Source organism: Copadichromis virginalis, linkage group LG5 (assembly GCF_057382275.1).
Source record: "Copadichromis virginalis isolate Kocher_CV1m ecotype Utaka linkage group LG5, C_Virginalis_male_GT1.1, whole genome shotgun sequence".
NCBI classification, from domain to species: domain Eukaryota; kingdom Metazoa; phylum Chordata; class Actinopteri; order Cichliformes; family Cichlidae; genus Copadichromis; species Copadichromis virginalis.
The window spans coordinates 14,786,389-14,808,394 of NC_140622.1; the positions used below are offsets into that span (position 1 = coordinate 14,786,389).

A 22,006-nucleotide genomic window follows, 5' to 3' on the forward strand; every position below is an offset into this window, starting at 1 on the left:
CCCAAGGGACACAGACACAACTTGTAAGATTTCACTAAATGTTCCTTTAAAAAGAAAGAATTGCACTGAGTGGTCACTGTTGGTTAAACTTTATTAACAAAAATACAGTTATTTAAAGAAAATGTGCATGCAAATTACTTAAGGCAAAATAGTAAAAATCAGACATTGTGGTGGCAGAATTGCATAGGCAGTAGGTGCAGTGTGAATGACTTTGGAATTTGACCCCTCTTGTTATCAAACCCTCCCAGCTAGTGGTTTCAGAGCTTTGATGTCAGTCTTTCGCAGAATTCAAAGTCCTTGACCGCGAGGGCAGCATCCCGAGCTAAAGGGATAGGCAGAGTCAGGGAACAGTCGCTATCAACATACTTTCCGGTTACACCCTCCAGCTCCTCTGCTACAGCACAATAGATTGTGCTCACTGCCCCTGCTTCTGGTGACTGAAAGGGAGATTAGGAAAGGTGGAGAGGAAACATGAAAATTAAGATCAACAAACATCCTTAGAGCTACAAATATGCAGCTGGAAAACATGTAATCCCAGCCCTGTTTTGTGCCTAGTTAGAGCCAGTTGTTGAGCACTGGATGACACCACAGATACAAGTCACAGATGAATAACTTTCCCTTACAATATATTGTAAGGTAATGTTAGGGGGTGCAAGTATATAATAATTCTGCCTCTACACACCACCACAGTGAATGCTAAGTCAATGTCCGACTGAAGTATTAATTCAAGGGGGTGAAAATCCTTGGACATTACCAAATGCACCAAATACTGCACTGGGTAGGCTCTTTAGAAGTTTTCTGGCAAAGCCGCATTTGGCCTTGCTAAAAGCTACCAGTGGTTTGTATTGTGCTGTAAACGTTCTGTATTTCCATTCCAGGTGTCTCTTGATTGTAGACTTTGACAATGATAGGAAAATGTAAAAGTCTGCACTTCAATCACTTCAGTTGTTTAATATGAAATCTATTTTGGCGATTGAGAGAGGTAAAGTTACAAAATTGGTGTCACTGTTCAAAAAGTTGTGGACCAAACTGTAGTTTTCTTTTCCCACTTTGCAGCAGATTATCCCATGTTTAAAATGTCAATATAAATGCGAGAACAGATGTATACATCTGAGAGACAAGGCTAAAAATGAAAGAGATGAGGATACAACCACAAGGGGGAAAAAGCAAAGAATAAGAACAAAGGATTCCTAAGATTCCTACAGCAGGAAAGCTTCATTTTATACTTAACCACAGATATGTGAAATGTTTTAGCGCTTGAACTTGTTATTCTAGTTTTAGCAGTTTGGTTTGTGCCATCATTGAAACAGTCTGGATTTGGTATCTTATTTTAGTTTGGTTGCCTGTTTCAACTTACCTTGAAAAAGAAAAACCCAATAAGGTTGAAAATCCAACGGACCCAAAACGAATAGTGTCTCATTACTTCTGTCATCACAATACCGGGGTGGACGGAGTTTGCAGTTACATCTATGTAATGATAAAAGTACAACAAAAAACAACACTGAAACGGTCACTGAAAAGGTAAGCACTGAGGGTTTGATAGGATGTTGAGAAATTAATTTTATCCTAAGTATTAGAGGCTAGAGTGGGTGAAGCAGATGGAGCTGGCCTGTTTTTGATGGTACAAACTGAAGTTCACAGTTTGTCCACACACTCCCACAGCCTCACAGGATGTAACATTCTGTAATGAAATAACATCATCCAACAAGCCACCGTTCAGCCTCTAATGATTGCTAGAGATTGACTTTCAGCATGATGCAAAAACTGAAAATGAAAGTTTAATACTTTCTAGAATCTAGAATCTCTCAGTATTTTACCAGCATATTTTATGAATATTCAAGGCCAGTTTCATCTTTCAGATTTCTTAGAAAAACAGACAAACTACTGTATAATGTATGGGGCAAACAATACAAATACAGAGAGGAGCAGGAAGCCCAACAAACAAGGGTCCTATGAGAATAACTTTTAAAGACTGATCATCATCAGAGTGCATTATTATTTAAATCACATAAAGCCATGGCTTATGTGTATTTTTAAATCTGAATGTGATCATCATCCATCTTTTGTTACTGCTTCTTATTTTGTCATTTATTTTCTTTCAGTGCTCTTCCAATGGCAGAGATCCCTCCTGTACATTCATAATATTTGCTTTCCTGTAGCCTACCTGTGCCTTTTAGTCTGCGTGCTAGCTCGTTGGTACAGATGATATTGTGCAGCTTAGTGTTGTTGTAGACTTGATCCATGCAATAGCTCAGGTTCTTGCCGTGAAAATGAGAAAAGTCCACTTTACCCCTCTTGTGGTTGACTGAGCTGACGCTGACGATACGGGATGGAGACGAACTCTTCATCAGGTCTGGAAAGAATATGAAACACGTTGTGGCAGCAAGGATACGATGAGAAGGGGAGACACCAAAAAAATGGCAGATATTTAGGATGACCTGACAATTGCAGGCAGTAGTGTATTATGCATTTCGTTTTCTCAACACAGTACATCCCCTGTGTTAAATAGACCCCACAGTCTTACCCAGCAGCAGGTTGGTGAGAAGAAAAGGTCCCAGGTGGTTAGTAGCAAAAGATTCCTCAAATCCATCTTTGGTTATGTTCCTTGGTAAACCTGATTGATAAAAAGTTAAATCCCTAGAATTAAAAGTTGATCTAAAAGTTGACGTCATAAATCAGACTAGGTTTTCTAAGGTTGATGTTTAACACAAGGCTAGCACACCGTGTACCACTCTCTGGTACTCTGTGTGGTGTTTTAGTACAAGACAACTTCAGAAAGTTGGAACACTGCTTACATAATGCAATGATTTACAAATCTCCGCTTTGTTTGGCAATGGAACATAGAACATAGTGGTGCTAAAAAGAAACAGATGAAGGAACATGATAACATGAACGGGAATAAAAATAGCATCTTAAAGAGGCAGAGGTTCTCAGAAGTAAAGATGGGAAGTGTTGAAAATATTTGGCATATCATGAAATTAGCAGCTAGAATACTTTATCAGACAAGAATGGGACAACAATCCTTGCCAAAAAGTCTAGCAGCTCCGCAGTTTGATGCATTCGATGTCCCCAGACATTTACAGACTGTTTTTTTTTTTTTTTTTTTTTTTTTTTTTAACTTTTAATTGCAGAGCAGGAAAACAGCAGTCACCAGCATATACATACACAGGACAAAGATGCATCTACATGTATAGCAGGACGTGGGAGGCAGAAAGAGAAAGCCAACAGCAATATTAATAAACAATGAAAAAGGTTAACAATCGTCCCTTTGTTGCCAGGCTAAATCCTGTAAGCCCGATTTCAACCTCTGAGCAGAAGGAGTGTTCAGGTGGGCCAAAAAAGGGTCCCATATGCGATAGAAAAGGAAAGGTTTGTCCTTAAGTGCTGTAGAGAAGGCTTCCATTCGCATGATACATATCACAGACTGTAGCCACTGGTTGACAGATGGGGCCTTATCAGAAATCCACAGTACCATAATGCACTTTCGAGCGTAGTGCAGCAATATGTGAAGGAGATCTTTGCTGCGAAAGCCGGCAGGTAGCTCATCGTTCAGTCCTAACAGGCAAGTCCTTGGACCCAGATGCAGTCGGCAATTAAATATAGTACATAGCTTGTCTATAAGTGATCTCCAAAACTGTAGAATAACAGGGCAGCTCCACAGACAATGAAAAAAGGAACCAACAGCAGACTGACATTTGTTACAGAGATTAGGCAAAGCTGGATACATTATGTGTCTCTTCTCGGGTGTAATATAAAGCCTATTTATAAGTTTAAACTGCCTTTCCCAAATAGAATTAGATGCCAAGGCTTTAAAAGGACGACAACACAACTCATCCCAAGCTTCAGCATCTATAGCGCCTACGTCTGATTCCCATTGGCCCTTGATTTTGTTAGAGTTATCCATTCTAAGATCAGAGAGAATGTTATAAATCTTTTTAGTGATACATTTTAGTTGGGTAGTTTTTACCATGAGTGATTCTATAGGAGAAAGACCAAACCCTCCATTCAAATCCTTCAATTTAGAAGTAATATAGTGCTTTACCTGAAAGTACTTCAAAAAATCCTTATTGGTCAGACCAAACTTGCTTTTCAGTTGATTAAAAGTAAGAAGAGAGTTCTCATGAACAAGATCACCCACTGTATTAATCCCTTTTTGAGACCAGTCCGCAAAACCAGCCTGAAGACCAGGTAAGAAGTCAGGGTTTTCATGAATAGGAGTAAGAAGGGAGAAACAATTATAATATCCTTCCAGGCGCCTGACTTTGCGCCAAATAACGAGCATATTCTTTAGCACCATATTATCTTGTGTTAGAACTGTGGCTTTACCTGAGGAAATATATAGCAGGTTCCGCAACGGAATGCCCTTTAAAGAAGCGGACTCAGCGCTGAGGTAAATGGAATCCGGATCGTCCATAAACCATTCTGTAAGAAATTTAAACTGTGCAGCCAAGAGGTATTGTGGGAAGGAGGGAGCGGCAAGACCGCCTTTCTGAACAGGCAAACACAGAAAACTGTATCTCAGCCTAGGTCTTTTCTTACGCCATATAAAAGAAATAATTGAACCATTTAATTTTGACAAAACCTTTTTGGACAGAGCAAGCGGTAACATCTGGAATAAATACAAGAGGCGAGGGAGGATATTCATCTTGACCAGATGAATACGACCTAAGAGAGACAGAGGGAGGCTGCACCACCTACCCAAATCGCGATTGATGGTCTGAATTAAAGGGGTGTAGTTCAGACTATACATTTCTTTTAGATTCGGTGAAATCTTTACCCCTAAATAAGTGAAACCGGAGGGAGACCAACGAAAAGGCTGAGAAATGTTTGGATCAACCTCATTTAGAACAGAGAGGGGCATAGCCTCACTTTTAGAAAAATTGATCTTGTAGCCTGAGAAGGAGCCGTATTGGGAAATTAACGCAACTAATCTAGGAATTGAGTGAGCAGGAGAATTTAGAAAAATTAAGACGTCATCTGCATAAAGTGAAATCTTATGTTGAGAATTGTTCAAACAGAGTCCTTCAATAGCAGCATCCTTCCTAATGGCTGTGGCAAGGGGTTCCATAGCCAGGGCGAATAACAAAGGGCTCAGCGGACAGCCCTGTCGACTGCCACGTTCAATACTGAAATTGTCTGACCTATAACCATTGGTAATCACTGCCGAAAGAGGGGAAGTATAAAGGATCTGGATCCATTTAACGAAGTTGTCACCTAAACCAAATTCTTGAAGTGTGAAAAGAAGAAACGGCCATTCCAGACGGTCAAAGGCCTTTTCAGCGTCAAGTGAGATGACTAGAGCCTCAGGGTTAAACAAAGATGAGTGCTGAATAATGTTAAGTAGGCGCCTCACGCTATGTGTGGAATACCGCCCTCGTATAAAACCAGTTTGATCATTCTCAACGATCGAAGGTAGTACTGGCTCAAGACGTACAGCCAGGACCTTAGCAAGTATCTTCAAATCAAGATTTAAAACAGATATAGGCCTATAGGAGGCGCATTCTTCTGGAGGTTTCCCCTTCTTCAGAATTAGCGAAATATTAGCCTCCATTAAGGAGGGGGGGAGAGTGCCTGCCTCAAAAGAGGACAGAAGCATCTTATACAGTGGGGAAGTCAGAATCTTACTAAATTTCTTAAAGAATTCCCCCGTGAACCCGTCTGGACCCGGGGCTTTGTTATTTGGAAGCATCTGAATAACTTTCAAAATTTCACTTTGCGTTATAGGTTTACATAAATCATCCCTTTGGATTTCAGTAACTTTAGGTAAATTTAGTCCTAAGAAGAAGTGATGCATACCTTGTTCCAATGTTGGTTTAAACTGGGAGGTATATAACTGCTTATAAAAAGTTTTAAAAGTATCATTAATAATTAAATTGTCATATTTAGGTAAACCAGATGAGTCTCTAACACATGGGATATTACAACCAGCACCCTTATTATGAAGAAGATTGGCCAGATAGCGGTTAGGTTTATTAGCAAACTCATATAACCTCTGCCTCATGAAGAAAAGAGATTTCTCAGCCTTTCTTGTCAATAGTGCCTCCAAAGCTGTTTTAACCACCTGAATTTCATTCCTTAATTGCTCTGAAGGTGATTCATTATGTTTAGCTTGCAGTTCGTGCAATTCCAGTTCTAATTTCCGTTGTTCCATCTGATTTTTCCGCTTCAGGCCTGCTGAATATGATATAATCAGTCCACGGGTGTAAGCCTTCAGGGTGTCCCAAAGCAGGCCTGGAGAAACTTCAGGGGTTGCATTGACCTTTAAAAAATGTTCAAGCTGATCATTTAAAAATATTTCGAATTTTGGGTCGTGAATCAAAAAATTGTTAAATCTCCAGGTATGAGACCGAGGGACAGGATTTAGATCACTTAGCTGAACAAAAACCGGCGCATGATCTGATATAATAATATCGCCTATTGTACATCTCAAAATGTTTCCCAGTGATCGCTTGGGGGTGAAAACGAGATCGATCCTACTACTTGTTCTATGAACACCGGAAAAAAAAGTAAATTCTTTATCGTTAGGATGAAGAGTCCGCCAGGTATCAACCAGATCAAGTTCGTTACAAGTATCTAAAAGTGCTTTGGCCCTTGTAGACATTTGAATTTGTTTAGGAGGGGATCTGTCCTTAGTTGTAGAAAAATAACAGTTAAAATCACCGGCTATCACAGAATTATCACAAACCCAATCAGAAAAGGAAGAGAAAGTATGAGCAATAAAGTCGTTAGACTGTACTGGCGGAAAGTAAATATTCAGAAATGACACCGCCTGACCACCTAGGGTGCCTTTTAAGGAAACATATCTACCAGACTTATCACAAATTGTTTGGTCAACTGTCAGCGGTAGGTGTTTATGTATTAAAACGGCTACACCGCGGCTCTTACTCGTAAAGGAGGAACTAAAAACTTGACCGACCCAATCACGTTTCAGTTTTAGATGCTCCTGAGGAGACAGGTGAGTTTCTTGCAACAAGGCAACATGTACATTCTCCCTCTTAAGAAAGCTCAATATTTTTTTTCCGTTTAACAGGGTTATGTATACCTCCTACATTCCAGGAACAAACATTCAACATTGAATTATCACTTATCATACAACATTTTAAATAAGCATGGAACCACGCTCAGGTGACCAAAGCATAGCTGATATGTAGGGCTCCCAAACACTGCTCTACAACACCAGTGGCAAGTAAAATACACATAGAAAAACAAACGTCCTGCTCTGCTAACAATTAACAGAAAACTATTTATAAGAAACAGAACCGTCAAGAAACCAGTGAGTATGGAGGTCAGACAAAGGTCTTCAACGCCCAGCAGGGGGCGCAAGCAAACTTTCCAACTTGGACATAGAAAGATGCTGGACCAGAGTACGAGTCTTTTCTTAATCAGTAACGTGAAACAGTTGCCCGCCCGCAGCTAAAACAAGAATTCGGATTATAAATGGCTAAATAAAATAGTCTATGTGTATGGGGTTATTATCTCCGCACAGACCCGAAAAGGAAAAAAAAAAGGAACCAAACAGAAAAAATAACAATAATAATAAACAGGGAAGGAAAAGAAAAAAAAAAAAAAAAAAAAAAAAAAAAAAAGGAGGAGGAGGAGACGAGGGATTGGCGAATGCCTCAGGTATGGGACAGGAGCACAGATCAACAGTCCACTGGAGCCACCGAGGATGAGCGCGGCCCCGCCCCTTGAGGTACGTTATCCAGGTAAGCTGAGACTGCTTCTGGAGATCTAAAAGATTTCTCCTGGCCATCGATCTTGATCCTAAGGACAGCCGGGTACATCATAGCGAAGGGGACACCCATCTCCCTTGTTTGACGTGGTAGAATCCCTGGCGTTTCTTCAGAACAGCGGCGGAGAAGTCCTCGAATATCATAATAGGAATGCCATTATGAAATAAGGACTGCTTCCTCCTAGCCGCTTGCATGATCCGTGCTTTATCCTGGAAGTTGTGGAGCTTTATGATGACCGCGCGGGGCCGCTGGGCACTGGAAGGGAGGCGTGCAAGCACCCGGTGGCAGCGATCGATTTTAACAGCGCCGCCCTTGAAACTCACAGCCACCAACTCCGGTAACCACGTTTTGAAAAAAGACACAGGGTTGGTACCTTCACTGCCTTCGGGTAGCCCAATAACACGTATGTTACACCGTCGGCTCCTGTTCTCCAAGTCATCAATCTTATCCAAAGCGGCCTCCAGCTTAAGCTCCACTTCAGAAATCTTGGCGCCATATCCCGCTGTAACATCTTCCTGCGTTGATATACGTGCCTCTGCCTCCTTCATTTTAACATCCAATGCAGAGATGTTAGCTGCGCATGTTTCCAGTCTTTTCAGAACTGGATCAATCTTCTTCTCAAAGGAGGCCTCCACCGCCCTCAGCACCTCCGCCGATATCCTCTCCACCAATTTGTCGACGTCCATTCGGTCGAGAAGTGGGGGCGACTGGGCCTCCGCCATATCCGCTACAGCATGATCGCTGAGCGGAGGGTGATTTTCTCCGGATTTGCCCGGTTTCGACCCAAGGTTGAGCTTCTTCTGGGTGCTTGGCATCGTACGAAGTTTAAAAGTCGAAATAAACAGAGACTTTAACCAAACAAGACATATAAAGGCCTAAACAAATGCCAAGCTGCGGGAGCGGGCGAGAAACACAGCTACTCCGCCATTGACGTCACGTGACCCCTACAGACTGTTGTTAAAAGAAGAGTGGATGGTAACCCCCCCCCCCCCCCCCATACTTTAAATGTTTACGTGTTCTATCTTCTAAAATAAAATATTGGTTTATGAGATTTGCAAATCATTGCACTCTGTTTTATTTACATTTTACGCAGCATTCCAACTTTTTCAGAATAGACTACTTGCACTAGGGCATGTGACGTATTTCCGTTTCCAAATAGTACCGCTTGTGCGTTTCCGGTACGTTTGCTTATCTATCGGTAGCTATGCTAATGTCGCTTCAGAATGAGTATAAAAAGGAAAGTATTTAAAACAGGACATTTTCAAAAACAGGAGAAGAAATACTCCGAGCATTGCTGTGTCCCACTTTGTTCAGCTTCAGCCAAATTTAACGGCATACTAAGTTTTCATGCCTTTCCGACCCATTCCGACTTGAGAAGACAATGGCTGGTAAATATACGCCGGGATCATTTCACGATTACCTCTCACACCAGGGTCTGCTGCAGACACTTTGCCAGTGATCAACTCATAGAGCCAACAACCCTCGATGGTCGAAGGCGGCTTATTAAAGGTGCTGTACCAACACTTTTTGAGTGGAATGGCTATAAAGTTGAACCACCGCGGCGTAGTGTTTGGGAGAGAACGGAGCGACGCCCTGAACTAGTTCCTCCTGACGATCAAGAAGAGCACAGTCTTACAAGAGATCATGACTACTGCTCAGTCCCTGAGCCATCTGCATTGGACATATCTGCATCAGCTGCAGAAGACCTGTCCAAAGACGTGGAGACTCTGAGGAAGGAAATACAGGAGTTACGTGTCCAGCGAGAATTTGGGTTACAGCGTTTTGCTGGCTCCGACACTGACATCCGATTCTACACCAGGTACATCTAAGTTCTATTCAAGCTAACTGTTTAAAATATACCAAGGTCACCATCAGTTAAATTTAGAAAGTTTTTCCAGTCTTAATGAAAACAAAATAGATATTTACTTTTTCTCTGCTGATTGTATGTTTTATGTAGATGCTTTAGTATTTAAACGATATCCTAATGCTACAGGTAAAATACAACACCAAATACTCTTAATCAGACTATTTTATACAGCATTCCATTAGCATATTTGTCACAGTTCACATTATTTTTATGTCAGTGTGTAATGTTAATTAATGATTGACACGATGTATGTCTCTCTCGTGAATAGATTTCCAAGCTATGATCATTTGATGGCATTCTGGGTTTTGATTGAGCCTTGCATCTATAAAATGATCCGGGTTTCAAGAGCCAAGTCAGCTGCCAATCGGAACGAAGAAGTGTTGACACCTGCACGCACATCAACAGTAGGTTATGGGTTTGTTGGTAGTTAGAACTAGAGGTGTAATGTTATTGTATTTATGTACATTAACATTACTTTATGTACAGTAGCATACATACACAGGTGTATGTATGCTAGACTCAGTATCCTTTACATACATACACCTGTGCACTACAGCACCTCATTGTTTACCCCATGGTACAGTATGGTATGCCTAACCATTACAAAACATTTAGCCAAGAAAAGAATAATTTTACTAGTTCATAGCTTAAGGAGTAACATTTTCCCTTTTGTTTTCACCTTCCAGAGGCAGCTGCTACAGCCAATTGATGAGTTTTTTCTTTTCCTGGTTTTCCTGTCAGTTGGTTTGAAGGAGAGGGACCTGGCACACCGATTTAACATACACCAGTCCACAGTGAGCCGCATTATTGCAACATGGACAAATTTTCTTGCCACTGCACTGGGGTCTCAGTGCATCTGGCTTACACGTGAAGAAGTGCAAGCTTACCTCCCTGAGGAATTCAAAGATTTCTCAGACACCCAGATGATCCTTGACTGTACAGAGCTGAGGTGTCAGACACCATCCTCACCACTTCTCCAAAGTGAAATGTACTCTTCGTACAAATCCCACTGTATGATGAAAGCCCTGGTTGGCATAGCTCCACATGGTCCAGTGACATTCATCTCTAATCTGTATGCTGGTTCGGTTAGTGACAAGGAACTATTCAAACAATCAGGCATTGCTGAGAAGTTGACTGAAGACATGGCAGTGATGGTAGATAAGGGCTTCCTAATCACTGATTGTTGTAAATGCAAAGTGTACTGCCCACCTTTTCTATCTAAGCAGAAGCAGATGCCAGCATACCAGGTTAAGGAGACGCAGGCCATAGCCAGACTCAGGGTACATGTGGAGCGAGTCATTAGGAGGATCAAACAGAACAAACTTTTTGATAGCATCATTACCATGTCACATGTTTATAATATCAACCAACTGTTTGCAGTGGCATGTATGCTGTCAAATTACCAGAACACAGCATTAGTTAAAAAATGGGTTAAGTGAGACAAGATGGATTTTTCCTAAGACACCAGTGCCAGTACAAGTAACTTATGGAAAATGACCTGCAGCTGAGGCCACTACAGTTGAATTTCTTCCTTCTCAGCTGACAATACTTGATTACAGAACTGGTACTTGAGTGCTGATAGTTGAGTTTCAGTTATTGATAATTCAAATTCATTGCAAATGTTTAATGTTAATAATACTGTTTAATTATACTACTATTATTACTATTCAGATTCAACAAAACTGTTTATCAAAATTATAAAGTAAATCACTAAATCGTTTTAAAACCATAAGTGACATTGAGCTTTTGGAACATCAAAAATACCATTTGTCATTTTCTACAGTTCAGTTGTGTTATTGTCTAAATGTATATCAGTATGCTAGGCATGGAGTTTTAAATACTTACCATGTAAATAAGTTCTGCACAAATTCAACGTTTTAATGTGTTTTTAAAAATTAAATTGATGCCATTGCTTAAATAACTGTTTATTGATGTCACATAAAAGTAACATGTAACAACAAAATAATTCATGAAATATATTGAAAATAAAACATCAGTTATTTTGTTCCAGCCAGCCTGAAGGATCTGTTTTTCTTTTTGCTATGTTTTCACTGTTCATTTTTTCAAACACAGGTATCTTGGCATATATATGTAAAAAAAGAAATAGTCTGCCTTTTCTCTGATTGCATTGTGCACATCTATATCCATGTATATTCTTTGCACTAGGTAGTCCTCTTGTGCCCACACAACAAAGTCACACCACTGCATCCCACTGATGAGCAGTTGTCCTTGCACTTGCCAGTAATATGCGTGGCTCTTTTTTAGTTTAGGGGTACCACATTCCATCTGCACATATTTGCAGTCAATAAAGTTTTGTACATTGGGACATTTGAATTCGACGAAGCCAAACTGGGGGTATTCATTGGGGTCAAAAACAACACCATCAGGAGATGCAGCAAGCCAGGGGGCAATGGGGTGAATGACCAGACCACAGGGTGAGTAGTTAACATTCATTAGCCTACTATACTCTGCTGCTATTGCAGGCTCCATCTCAGTTCCTCTCCTCATGTCTGCTGTCTGCCTTGTTCCCTTCAATATACGCTCTGCTAGTGACTCGGCCGAGCTCTGGCCTCTGACGTGACACACCTCCCGAAACCTAGAGGCAGTCACTCTGGGCCTGCGGAGCTGATGCCACTCAGACGAAGAGCTTTGCTCACGTGTAGCTTCCTCTATTTTGTGAGCCATTTCCAGAGTTACAGACAAGCTTTTCAGATGCAGAAGCTCTTCTTCTGAGCACACAAACACACAATCTGATGGCAAGATGTCATACCCCTCCAGAGGCAAGTGCGGTGTTGGTGGTACATCGCGGTGTAGTGTGATGTACCGGGTTGTCAAAACCAGCTGCTGATATGACAACACTGCCCTCCTGCACCAGCCCAAAGGCACTTTCCACAAGGGGCTTGTCAGGTCTCATGTTCATTGTGGTCACAAGTGGCCTGTCCTCAATATTAAATTTTGCATATGCCTCCGTTATTCTGAACAAGCAGGGATCTGGTAACGGACCCACCATGCCTCTGTAGAAGCCACTCCTAAAGAAAACATCAATGACAATAATGTAAGGGAGAAGGTTATTATACTGAACAACAACTAAACTAAAAACTAAAAGGTGTAAAACAGTGGTGCATAAGTTAGAGACTGGGATGTATATGTACATGACTGAGTTAGCCGTCTTCAGAAAGTGTAATGTTGTATGTAAATTAATACCTATTCTGACACATGTATGTATGAAAAAAATAGCAACATACATTTGTAACACGTGAAACCAAATTTTACAAATGTAATTACCGTACTCCAGTCTGGGCCATCCTATTTGGTACTGGCTTAGTGAAGATCATGGAGTTGATGGGTCCTGGCCTCACACCCTAACAGAAGACACATTTACTATGGATGGTGTTGCTGTTCATATGTAAACATGGACTAATTCAAAAACTTTAACCTCATTTAAATTACCACTGTCCGTGGCTTGTGCCATTGCTGTTCAGATTCCGTGCAGCTATGCACAGGGGGGACAACCGGCACTCTGAGTTGTGAGTAGTGTGCTGTTTGGAAGAGCAGTGCCACTGTGTGATTGCACATAACAGCGCCTGCCACACAGGAGCACTGGCTATGTGTCAGTATCACCGGCGATGAATCCAGAAGCTTAATCTAAGAAGAAAGAACGAAAATTAAAAATGTAACATCTTCATGGAAGAGCCGAACAGGAACATAGTTCAGTGTTATGGTTACGTACCCTCCTGAATGCTTAGTGTTTCCTTCTCTCCCTATTAAAACAACTTAACCATCCTTGATAACTGTAATAACTTAGATTGTGTATATTTGCAGTATTAACTTGTTGTCAAATGTTTCTGATCACCCAAACACACGTTGATTTAACTATCTGACTAGTCAAATTAGGAGTGATAAAGCAGGGAGACAAGGAAAACATTCAAGTTGATGGGCCTTTAGGAATGAACTTAACTAATGCTTAAATGAACTGAACCCCACTGAACGGGGATTAACAACTTTACACAGCTTCCTGCCTACACTTAGTCTGTGTGGTGCCTCACTCTTCCTCATCGACCTGTAGCACAGGGCTCTCACACCGACCTCCCCTGACAACCTGTCTTTATTGGACACTGAATAAAGATACAAGTACCATTAGCATTATTTCTGTATTACTCATTTCAGCATGTCTTAAACATATATATTTTACACTTAGCAAGAGTAGCATTAGGTAGTTAACTACCTCCATAGTTAGCCAACTACCTAACGCTAATATAACAGTGTCTAACAACAAAAGTGACATTAGTTAAGAAAACCTCAACTATAGTTTAGGACGACATAAAACACCGTTTAAGAAAACATGTAATGTAGAGAACTGACATCAAATGAAGGACATAGCGGAGTAACGTAGTGTTTGCATTTGACGTTAGCTAGCGTTTCTTTGTCGGTTAATTTACGTTTTCTTACCTTCGTAGTTGTGTATATAAGATGCAGCATATAACTTAAATCCTTTATCTAATTTGCTGGCGGGGGTAGTCGTCACTCTGCAAATCCGATGAACATCGGTGATGTTCAATTTTGGGAGCTCTTGTAGGCATCGAGTGTAGAACGTCGCCATGGTTTAACCGCACCGGAAGCACTGGAGCAGGTCTACATAGAACGCGGAAGTGTTAGTGCAAGTAGTCCATTGTACTTGTAAATATTTGCGTTGCTGCCCTGCAAAGTCTGCCATACAAATTCGAGATCGGAGATGTCAAATTGATTTTAGATCGTGGGACACATATGTGCCACTTTAATCGTAAGCGACCATCAAAACTCCCCTTTATGTCAGTGTAAAGTAGTTCAACTGCACATTTAATCTCTGAAATATGGCAATATAAGATAAAGATGTGCTAATTAAACAGCGTGTCTCAGTTTGCTTTACATAAAAAAAAGAAATCCTACTGTAGTAAAAGAAAGAAATCTGTAGAGTTGTAATGTAAAGTAATGTGTAAAATTACAGAAAAAGTTCTGGTAGCCCATTGTCTAAACTGTCCATTAATTATAAAGCAGAAAGTTTTTGTTAATTCACAGACATTTGTCATATTTTATTTATCTATTTATCTATTTTACTGCGGACACACAAAATTGTATAGCTGTGAAAAAGAAACAGGAGCTTTTCTGTGGTTTATTGTTTATCTATTACTTTATTACTTTGGTGTGGTATGAATGGCTGTGGATGAGATCTGTATAAATGTGTCAAATTGATGAAAATACAGTTTAGGTGCAAAATATATGCCATCCTTCAAATTTTCCAAAGACGTCCAGCAGACCTGGTTGGAGTCTTTATTAGGCTGATTTTGGCTTCTGGGCCTTATGTTTGGCACCCTGTTCTAGATTGTTTAGCTATTGCGAAGCGTTGCTTTCTGTATCCAGTCACGACAATGATCCATTTGTTTAGGCCCCTGATTTCTGTGTGCATCTCCTCAATCCCTGCTGTCATGCTAGATGAAACTGTTGTTCAATGATTCACTCACTAAACAAAAAAACCCAAACAGACATGTTTTTGTGTGTTTTTGTTTTTGTTGTTATGCATATTAGAGCTGGCTTTTAATTTTCGACAAATTAAATTGAATATAGTCCCTGGCCAGCTGATGTGTTTTACATTAGAACAAGCCTTGCTTGCTGTTTGCTCGCCAACTTTAGTAGAACTGCATTTTCATTGATAATTTATAATAGCTAGCTTTTTTTGCTACATCTCACAACATTGTGTGTTAGATTACTATTTTAACACAAAATGTCCAAATGAAACGCTCAAATTGTCTCAAATTCTTCCAGGTTTGACCTTGTGATGTACAACAGTGTTGCTTTTATCTTGTAAAAATGTTGCCATTAATCTTTAGAATTTAGATTTTTTTTCCATATTTGAATATATTTTCCCCAAACAGTTTCAAATAAAATAAGAAATGTAATTCATTTGCCTATTTCTAGTTTGTGTGTATGTGCTCATCTTCATTTAGTTATGAGCAGTGAGCGTGATTTGGTGGTTGTGTTGAAATCCTCGGACCGGCTCTGCTTGTATCACCTGATACTCCAGCATTGTTGACGAGGATGTGCAGCGCCTTCTCCTCTTTAAGAATCCTCTCAGCAAATGCTCGGACAGAGTCCATACTGGAAAGGTCCACCAGACGCAGATGTACATCCAAGTTTCCTGTTTTTTCCCTAATTTCGTTAAGTGCTGCTGTGCCCCTTGCCTCGCTCCGACAAGCCAAGATAACACGAGCCCCACGACGTGCAAAGTCCAGGGCAATGAACTTTCCAATCCCTAGCAGAGTGGAACAAAACAAAACATTACTTGTTGAAATATGCTTAAATAACAGATTAATCAAAAGACAGATTTACATAAGGTCTAAAACCTAAAATAAACGTTATGATTTTATTCTAAGTTTAAGCAGTTTTCACATTATCTGGGCATTTGTTCTGTGTTTTCTTGCATTTGCTTGCAGATATGCAGCTTAAGCAGAGTGAAGCAGATCTTTATTGCTCAGAAACTGTGACATGTTTTATACACACATATATGTATGTATATCGCATATTAGTGGTTTTAAAACATATACCCAAATAGGCGAAGACCCGAATCTTTCTAAAAAAAAAAAAAAAAAGCGAGGATGAACGTGAGGACAAACTACTAAAAGATAGTTGTTCTTATCTCACTCACTGAGGGAAGGTTAACTGATATCATGAAATGATGCAATCTTTAAACGGTTCTCCATTACAACCAAACCCCTTTAACATTTAGAACTGAAAGGAAAATATTTCCTCTCCTAAACCTTAGAGGGAAACAGTTTTATTTGAGAGCATCATGTCAGGTTTTTGTTGCAACTAAATTCAACTTTATTATTTCTATAGTGCCATTTCACAACAACAGTCATCTCAAGGCAATTTGAACTGATCCTGGAGTGTCGAAAGAATCCCCAACAATAACACAACCACCTCCGAGCAAGAAGTTGGCAACAGTGGGAAGGAAAAACCTTGTTTTATTATTAACCAGGTTCTGAGAGCTAGCTGCTGCATCACGTTGAGGGTGAAAGGAAAGAGGAGAGAGCAGAGAGAAATAGCTAAAAGGTAAACCATGGAAGAGGAGGTTATAGAGTTCAAGGTCGCCTGATCAAGCCCTAACGATAAACTTTCTCAAATGCAAACTTGCAATTGGTTTCACAGTAGAGGTCTTTAAGACCTGCAATTTGCATCCATTATCAATTTGTGTAATTCTACACAAATTGATGTAGTAATTCTACATTACTACACAAATTCTACTCTTTATTAAGAGAACATTACAGGACAATTACATTTCACAGTTTAGAATTCCCAATTAGTGTAAATCAGCATAAAAGAAACTAGGCTTCTAACACTAATGCTAATCCTGTCACGATCCTGGATCATAGACCCAGAGTTTTGTGGACTTTGTTGGGTCATTTATTGTTATATTTGATTTTCATGCATTTGGATTTTTTAGTTTGTAGCTTCTGTTCATTTCCATTTGAATTCTTGTTAGCGTCGTTTTAGTGTAGTTGCTTATGTGATTCCCCCCCCCCCCCCCAGCTTTCTTCCCCCCATGTCATTCTATGTCAAGTCTTAGTGTCACATCTGTCTATTTCAGTGATGGCGTCCTATTTTATTTTGGTAACTGGTTGTGCTCTTTGTCTTTTTATACATAATTAATTCAAGCTGTTTCACATTCCCCACCTGTTTCCCATGACTACCCTCAATGTGTCTTCGTATAAACAGTGCCACATGTGTTTCACTATATTGCCTGGATAATGTTACTATGTAAATGGGACATTTTAGTTTCTATTCTGGGTTTTTGTTCAGACGATCTTCAACTGAGATATGTGGCTTGCGTTTTGTTTTAGATTTGGTCTTTGCATTCTGCATTTTGGGTCTTCGCTTTACACACTCTAAATCACGTTTTAATCAAGTCCCAATTCTTACGGTTTCCCACAACTCCCACTTTCCACGAACGTCTGGTTGGTGGATGACTTTGATGTTCCGGTCAGGAACTGTGGAGCTGAATTATCTCTTCTTTTGCTGGATGATCCACTGCAGCTTATGGGCAAACTTGTTTTATTAAGCAACATTTTTTTTGTCATCTTCATGCACATGTTATCATCTGGGATAATTTACAAACGGGCCTCAATTTCGACACCACATATGCTGAACACGTGTGCTGAGAGGATTTTTAAAAAGGTACACACTCAGTGAGATATTTTCCTTTGAAGTCATTTAAATTAGCAGCAAGGAAAACTTCAGAAAGACAAATCTAAACCACAAACACTTCCACATTTCCACTAATTGTCATTTGCTTTCAATTATCCATCATAGAGAGTGTATCAGCGTAGCAGACACACACACACACACACACACACACACACACACACACACACACACACACACGGGAGAGACTTCTTTGCTAGCTCCATAGTTACGTTGTGTGGAATCAGTTTGTTTAAATTTAATTAAACACACTTTAGTCAGAAATATGTTGCTAAGTTTTTTTATTAAATAAGTCATAAGCAACGCTACATCAGGTAATAATTGTCATCAGTAACTTTGATTTAGAGACTCCTATAATGACCAAAATTACAAAAACCACAAATAATACAGTGAGTCTTTCCCACTGTGTCTGATTGTTTATCTGACAGTCCGGTGTTAGTACTTTCACTGCACTGAACTAAATATTCTACCTCAGTCTTTTATTGTGGTCACAGTAGCATTCGAGCATTCCAAAGAGCTACGAAAGCACCTTTAACAGTGGCGTTGTCTTTGGGTCACTTTGTAAGTGCAAATTCAGAGTAAAACTGTTGGACAGACTCAATAAGCAGGTTATTTATAACACATCTCCCAGTTCACAAAGCGAGTATTACTGTTTTCAGTGCTTTCACTTATTCCCACGCTCTTATTCCCGCATAACTGGAAAATGTGTTTTAATTCCTCAGAAGCTGGAAGATGGGTGTTTAAGTATACACATATTTGTATATTTATATACACAGAGATAATCCAGTGTGTTAGACTGAAATGGTTGCAGTCTTTTCTGTGTTTCTACTCTCTTTCTACTTTGAAAGTGTTCTATTGTGTTTCTTTGACTGTATTCTAAAAAAAACCCAAAACATATTTGGGTAATGGTAAAAAATGAGGCTGTTGATAATCAGACATTTCCCAGAATTTTTTAGCTCTTTGTGGAATAATCTTGTTGTTGCACACATACACATTTATGCCTGACAGACTGTGCTGAATTTGGCATTTTTTTGCATCCATTTAACCAAAGAAATGGTAACAGATTATATGGCTCCTAGTAACAAAGTGGATAAAGTTACAATTTAACCCTCATCCTACTGAAATATTTAACAGGCATAGACTACCAACTGCATAAACTTCCTTGGGACATCAGAATAAATTACCTTAAGAACAATAGCAAATAATATATAATAGTGTTTTCTTTTAAAATGACTGTACTCCCCTTGATACTGTGTGATGCTTTAGTTTAACATCCATGCCAAACATTAAGTGAAGAAATCCATCTTAAGACTGCGTAGGGATATGGATACTTTTGACTGAGGTCCTCAGGGACCCCATGATATTTGTATTTTTTTTTAAAAACACAGGAAACAGTGATGTGATCACTCCAGACTGACAAAGTCATAAAACATTTGGACGTGTCATGGCCTCTGGGTTACTGATCCAGGATTTTGAACTCAAAACACAATGCCCTGGGGCAATGACCCAGGGCATTGTGTTTTTATTCCCTCGTGTTTCCAAATTCTGTGTTAGGGTCCTACTCTTGCCACAAGGCTATACATCAAGCCCTAGAATGACAGGAAAAACAACTGTGATATAATGACAAAAAAACCCCAACAAAAAACAAAACAAAACAGAAAGAAAAACCAAAGAAACTGAAAGGGTCTTTTTGACATTTGTACAAACAATTGCAGAACCAAAGAGTAAGCAACCATGCTCACCATGAATGTTCAGGGTGCTTACTCAAATCTTTGGCTCTCGGAGGAGGCGGACGCACTTTTTCTCCTCTCCCTTATCTTCCCTGCTAGTTCTTATGTCCTTGTCTAGTCTCGTGTCTTTTTTTGTATTACTTTCCCTGGAACACTCTCTCACAGTCTGTGTCTAAAACCTAAAAGAGAATTATGGATTTGATCAACTGGTCTCTGAATGCTATTGACACCCTTTAACGAGAAGTCTGGGCTCGGGAGAACCCGAGTGCCCTGGATGGACTTTCCCTGCCGGATACACGATGGACGGGTGGCAGAGGATCGTGTGCCTGGCGGGACTGTCGATCGAGGACACTGAAGATATCTACCTATTTGGAACCATGATAACAGGGTTCTTGCTGATCGGAGCTGGCTTGGCCCTGGCTTATCGGAGAATTAAGAGAGCGGAACCGGCTGTTCAAATCCCCACAAGGCTGCCCGCTGGGATTGGAACGACAGGTGCGACTTCTCAGAAAGGGCTCACTGAAGGCAGCATGGTTAAGAGCTTGGAGGCGCTTACGACTGCAGTGAATGCTCAGAATAACACCTTTGAGCGTATGTATGTTGGATTACATCAGGAAAGAATCAACTCAGAACAACATCTCTGGGCGGAAGCTGGATTACACCTCGGATCAGTTGGCTGCGGTCGTGAGGTCTCAGAATCTGCTATGTGAGCAAAAAAGAGTGACAAGACCACAGAATCGACGGCTAATAACATCACGGAGAAGCTCGCAGCTATTAACGGGAGATTGAGAGACCAGTGTCGGAGTGTTAAAAACAGTTTGAAATTCTCAATTACCATCATAATGCGGCTACCCCTTCGGTACATTTCAATGCACATTCCAATTTTTTTTTCCTCACTACCTGGCCTGACCTGTCTCCCCAATGTGATGTTTGTATTGTATGTACGGTCGGCAAGGTCTGTCATCTCGGTTGTGGGCAAAAGATCTCATCTCATCATCATCTCAAATATTAGGTGATGTGCTGGGCATGAAAATCCAAAGCATCAAACATTTTGACGGCACATAAAAGGTGTGTAGCTAACATTGAATGTCTCCTTCCTAATCATTGTTGCCTCTACCTCCTACATTTTTACTATACTGGTTTTAGTGCTTCTCCTATTCTCTAAACAACTCTGTTACCTTTAGATTTAATAAAGGCGCAAGAACTCATAGGTTAGATTGTTAGTCCTTGAATAAATGTTTAATGTAGGTGAAATTTTTGATGACACTTTGTTGAACACCCTTTGATCTGGAGTAATAAAAGGAATTTTTTGATTTTTTTTTTAACTTCCAAGTAAACAATTAACATGCTTCAAGGTCACCTTATCTATATTAGTGCAGCACTGCAACTCCCGAAGAATGAGATTTAGCATTTTAGGTTTAGAATGACTTTAAAATAGATGCATATAGATAGATGCATAGATCATGGTACTGGTCATGATGAACAGCAATGGGAACTATATTCTAAGACCACAAAAACCTCCTAATAACTTTAAACAGCAGGGATACTGAATGCACACATGTAAGTGTCTGAGAGCTGAGAGGAATGAAAGCTGGAGTTAGAACCACTCCATTTTACCACAGAGTTTTGCCTCGATTTACGTCGCGGTCATGCAGAATCTTTGACAGATTTTTACACGATCTTATCAAAGCATCAAAGCATGTCGGCCGCTTTTCAGTGTAATACTTTTTTTTTGAAGTGCAACAAATACAGCCTCTCTTCATGTTCTTGCTGCTACCTTGTTATTTCCTGTAATTCCTGCAAATGAGACCCTCAATTTAGTGATGACACACCCTGGGATCACAATTGGTGGATAACCCTTCATAGCCATGGAACGTGAAGCCCCCCCCCACACACACACACACACAAAATAAATAAAAAAATAAGAATAAAATAACCCCCAAGCCCCCCAAACAAACAAACAAACAAACAACAAAAAGACCTCAAGAATTCAGAATTTTAACAGCAAAATTCGCCTGCAGCTCTGTGTTAGTGGCTCTTAATATTCAACCAACCAGTATTGGCTCCCGTCACTATGGCAGTCTTCCCTGTCAGCCGCACGGCGCAGGCTTGTGGATTCCAGCGGTTTCGCATCTGCAGGCGCACAACAGCAGCCAGTAGCGCCGTCGAAACAGCCCAGAATGGGTGATAGAAGAAACCCAGCCAAGCCATAATCCTGCCGATGAGTCTAACGTCCGCGGGAAAGAAATAGACTGCTTTCCCTCCTCTCACCGCTTTAAGTAGGCGTGTTATGATTCAACTATCCAAGCACGTGGTTTAATCTTATATCGGAAGAGGAGTTGTTTTGTTTTTTCTTCCTTGCACTGTATAGCTTTTGTTATCGTCTCTCTATAAACTTTGGAGATTTGTAAGAGGAGAAAAAGCCGTCAGGTTTAGTCTGC

General features: G+C 40.2%; 3 protein-coding genes across 3 annotated transcripts; 1 reads left to right on the forward strand and 2 right to left on the reverse strand.

Annotated features, from left to right (window-relative positions):
* Window positions 1–73: 73 nt before the first annotated feature.
* On the reverse strand, window positions 74–21,859 carry LOC146709150 (retinol dehydrogenase 12). The gene is made up of 6 exons (XM_085456127.1): window positions 21,620–21,859; window positions 15,647–15,886; window positions 2,525–2,614; window positions 2,165–2,353; window positions 1,358–1,467; window positions 74–437 (listed from the first exon to the last, which is right to left on the reverse strand). Exons 1-6 carry the CDS (start codon window positions 21,774–21,776, stop codon window positions 258–260), a joined length of 966 nt encoding a protein of 321 aa, XP_085312253.1. The 5' UTR covers window positions 21,777–21,859; the 3' UTR covers window positions 74–257.
* Window positions 8,850–12,349, forward strand: LOC146709151 (uncharacterized). The gene is made up of 3 exons (XM_085456126.1): window positions 8,850–9,552; window positions 9,869–10,004; window positions 10,287–12,349. The coding sequence occupies exons 1-3, from the start codon at window positions 8,957–8,959 to the stop codon at window positions 11,037–11,039; spliced, it is 1,485 nt and encodes a 494-aa protein (XP_085312252.1). The 5' UTR covers window positions 8,850–8,956; the 3' UTR covers window positions 11,040–12,349.
* Window positions 11,510–15,640, reverse strand: LOC146709152 (uncharacterized). Its single transcript, XM_085456128.1, has 5 exons — window positions 14,050–15,640; window positions 13,624–13,715; window positions 13,051–13,245; window positions 12,886–12,962; window positions 11,510–12,629 (listed from the first exon to the last, which is right to left on the reverse strand). The coding sequence occupies exons 1-5, from the start codon at window positions 14,198–14,200 to the stop codon at window positions 12,365–12,367; spliced, it is 780 nt and encodes a 259-aa protein (XP_085312254.1). The 5' UTR covers window positions 14,201–15,640; the 3' UTR covers window positions 11,510–12,364.
* Window positions 21,860–22,006: the final 147 nt, after the last annotated feature.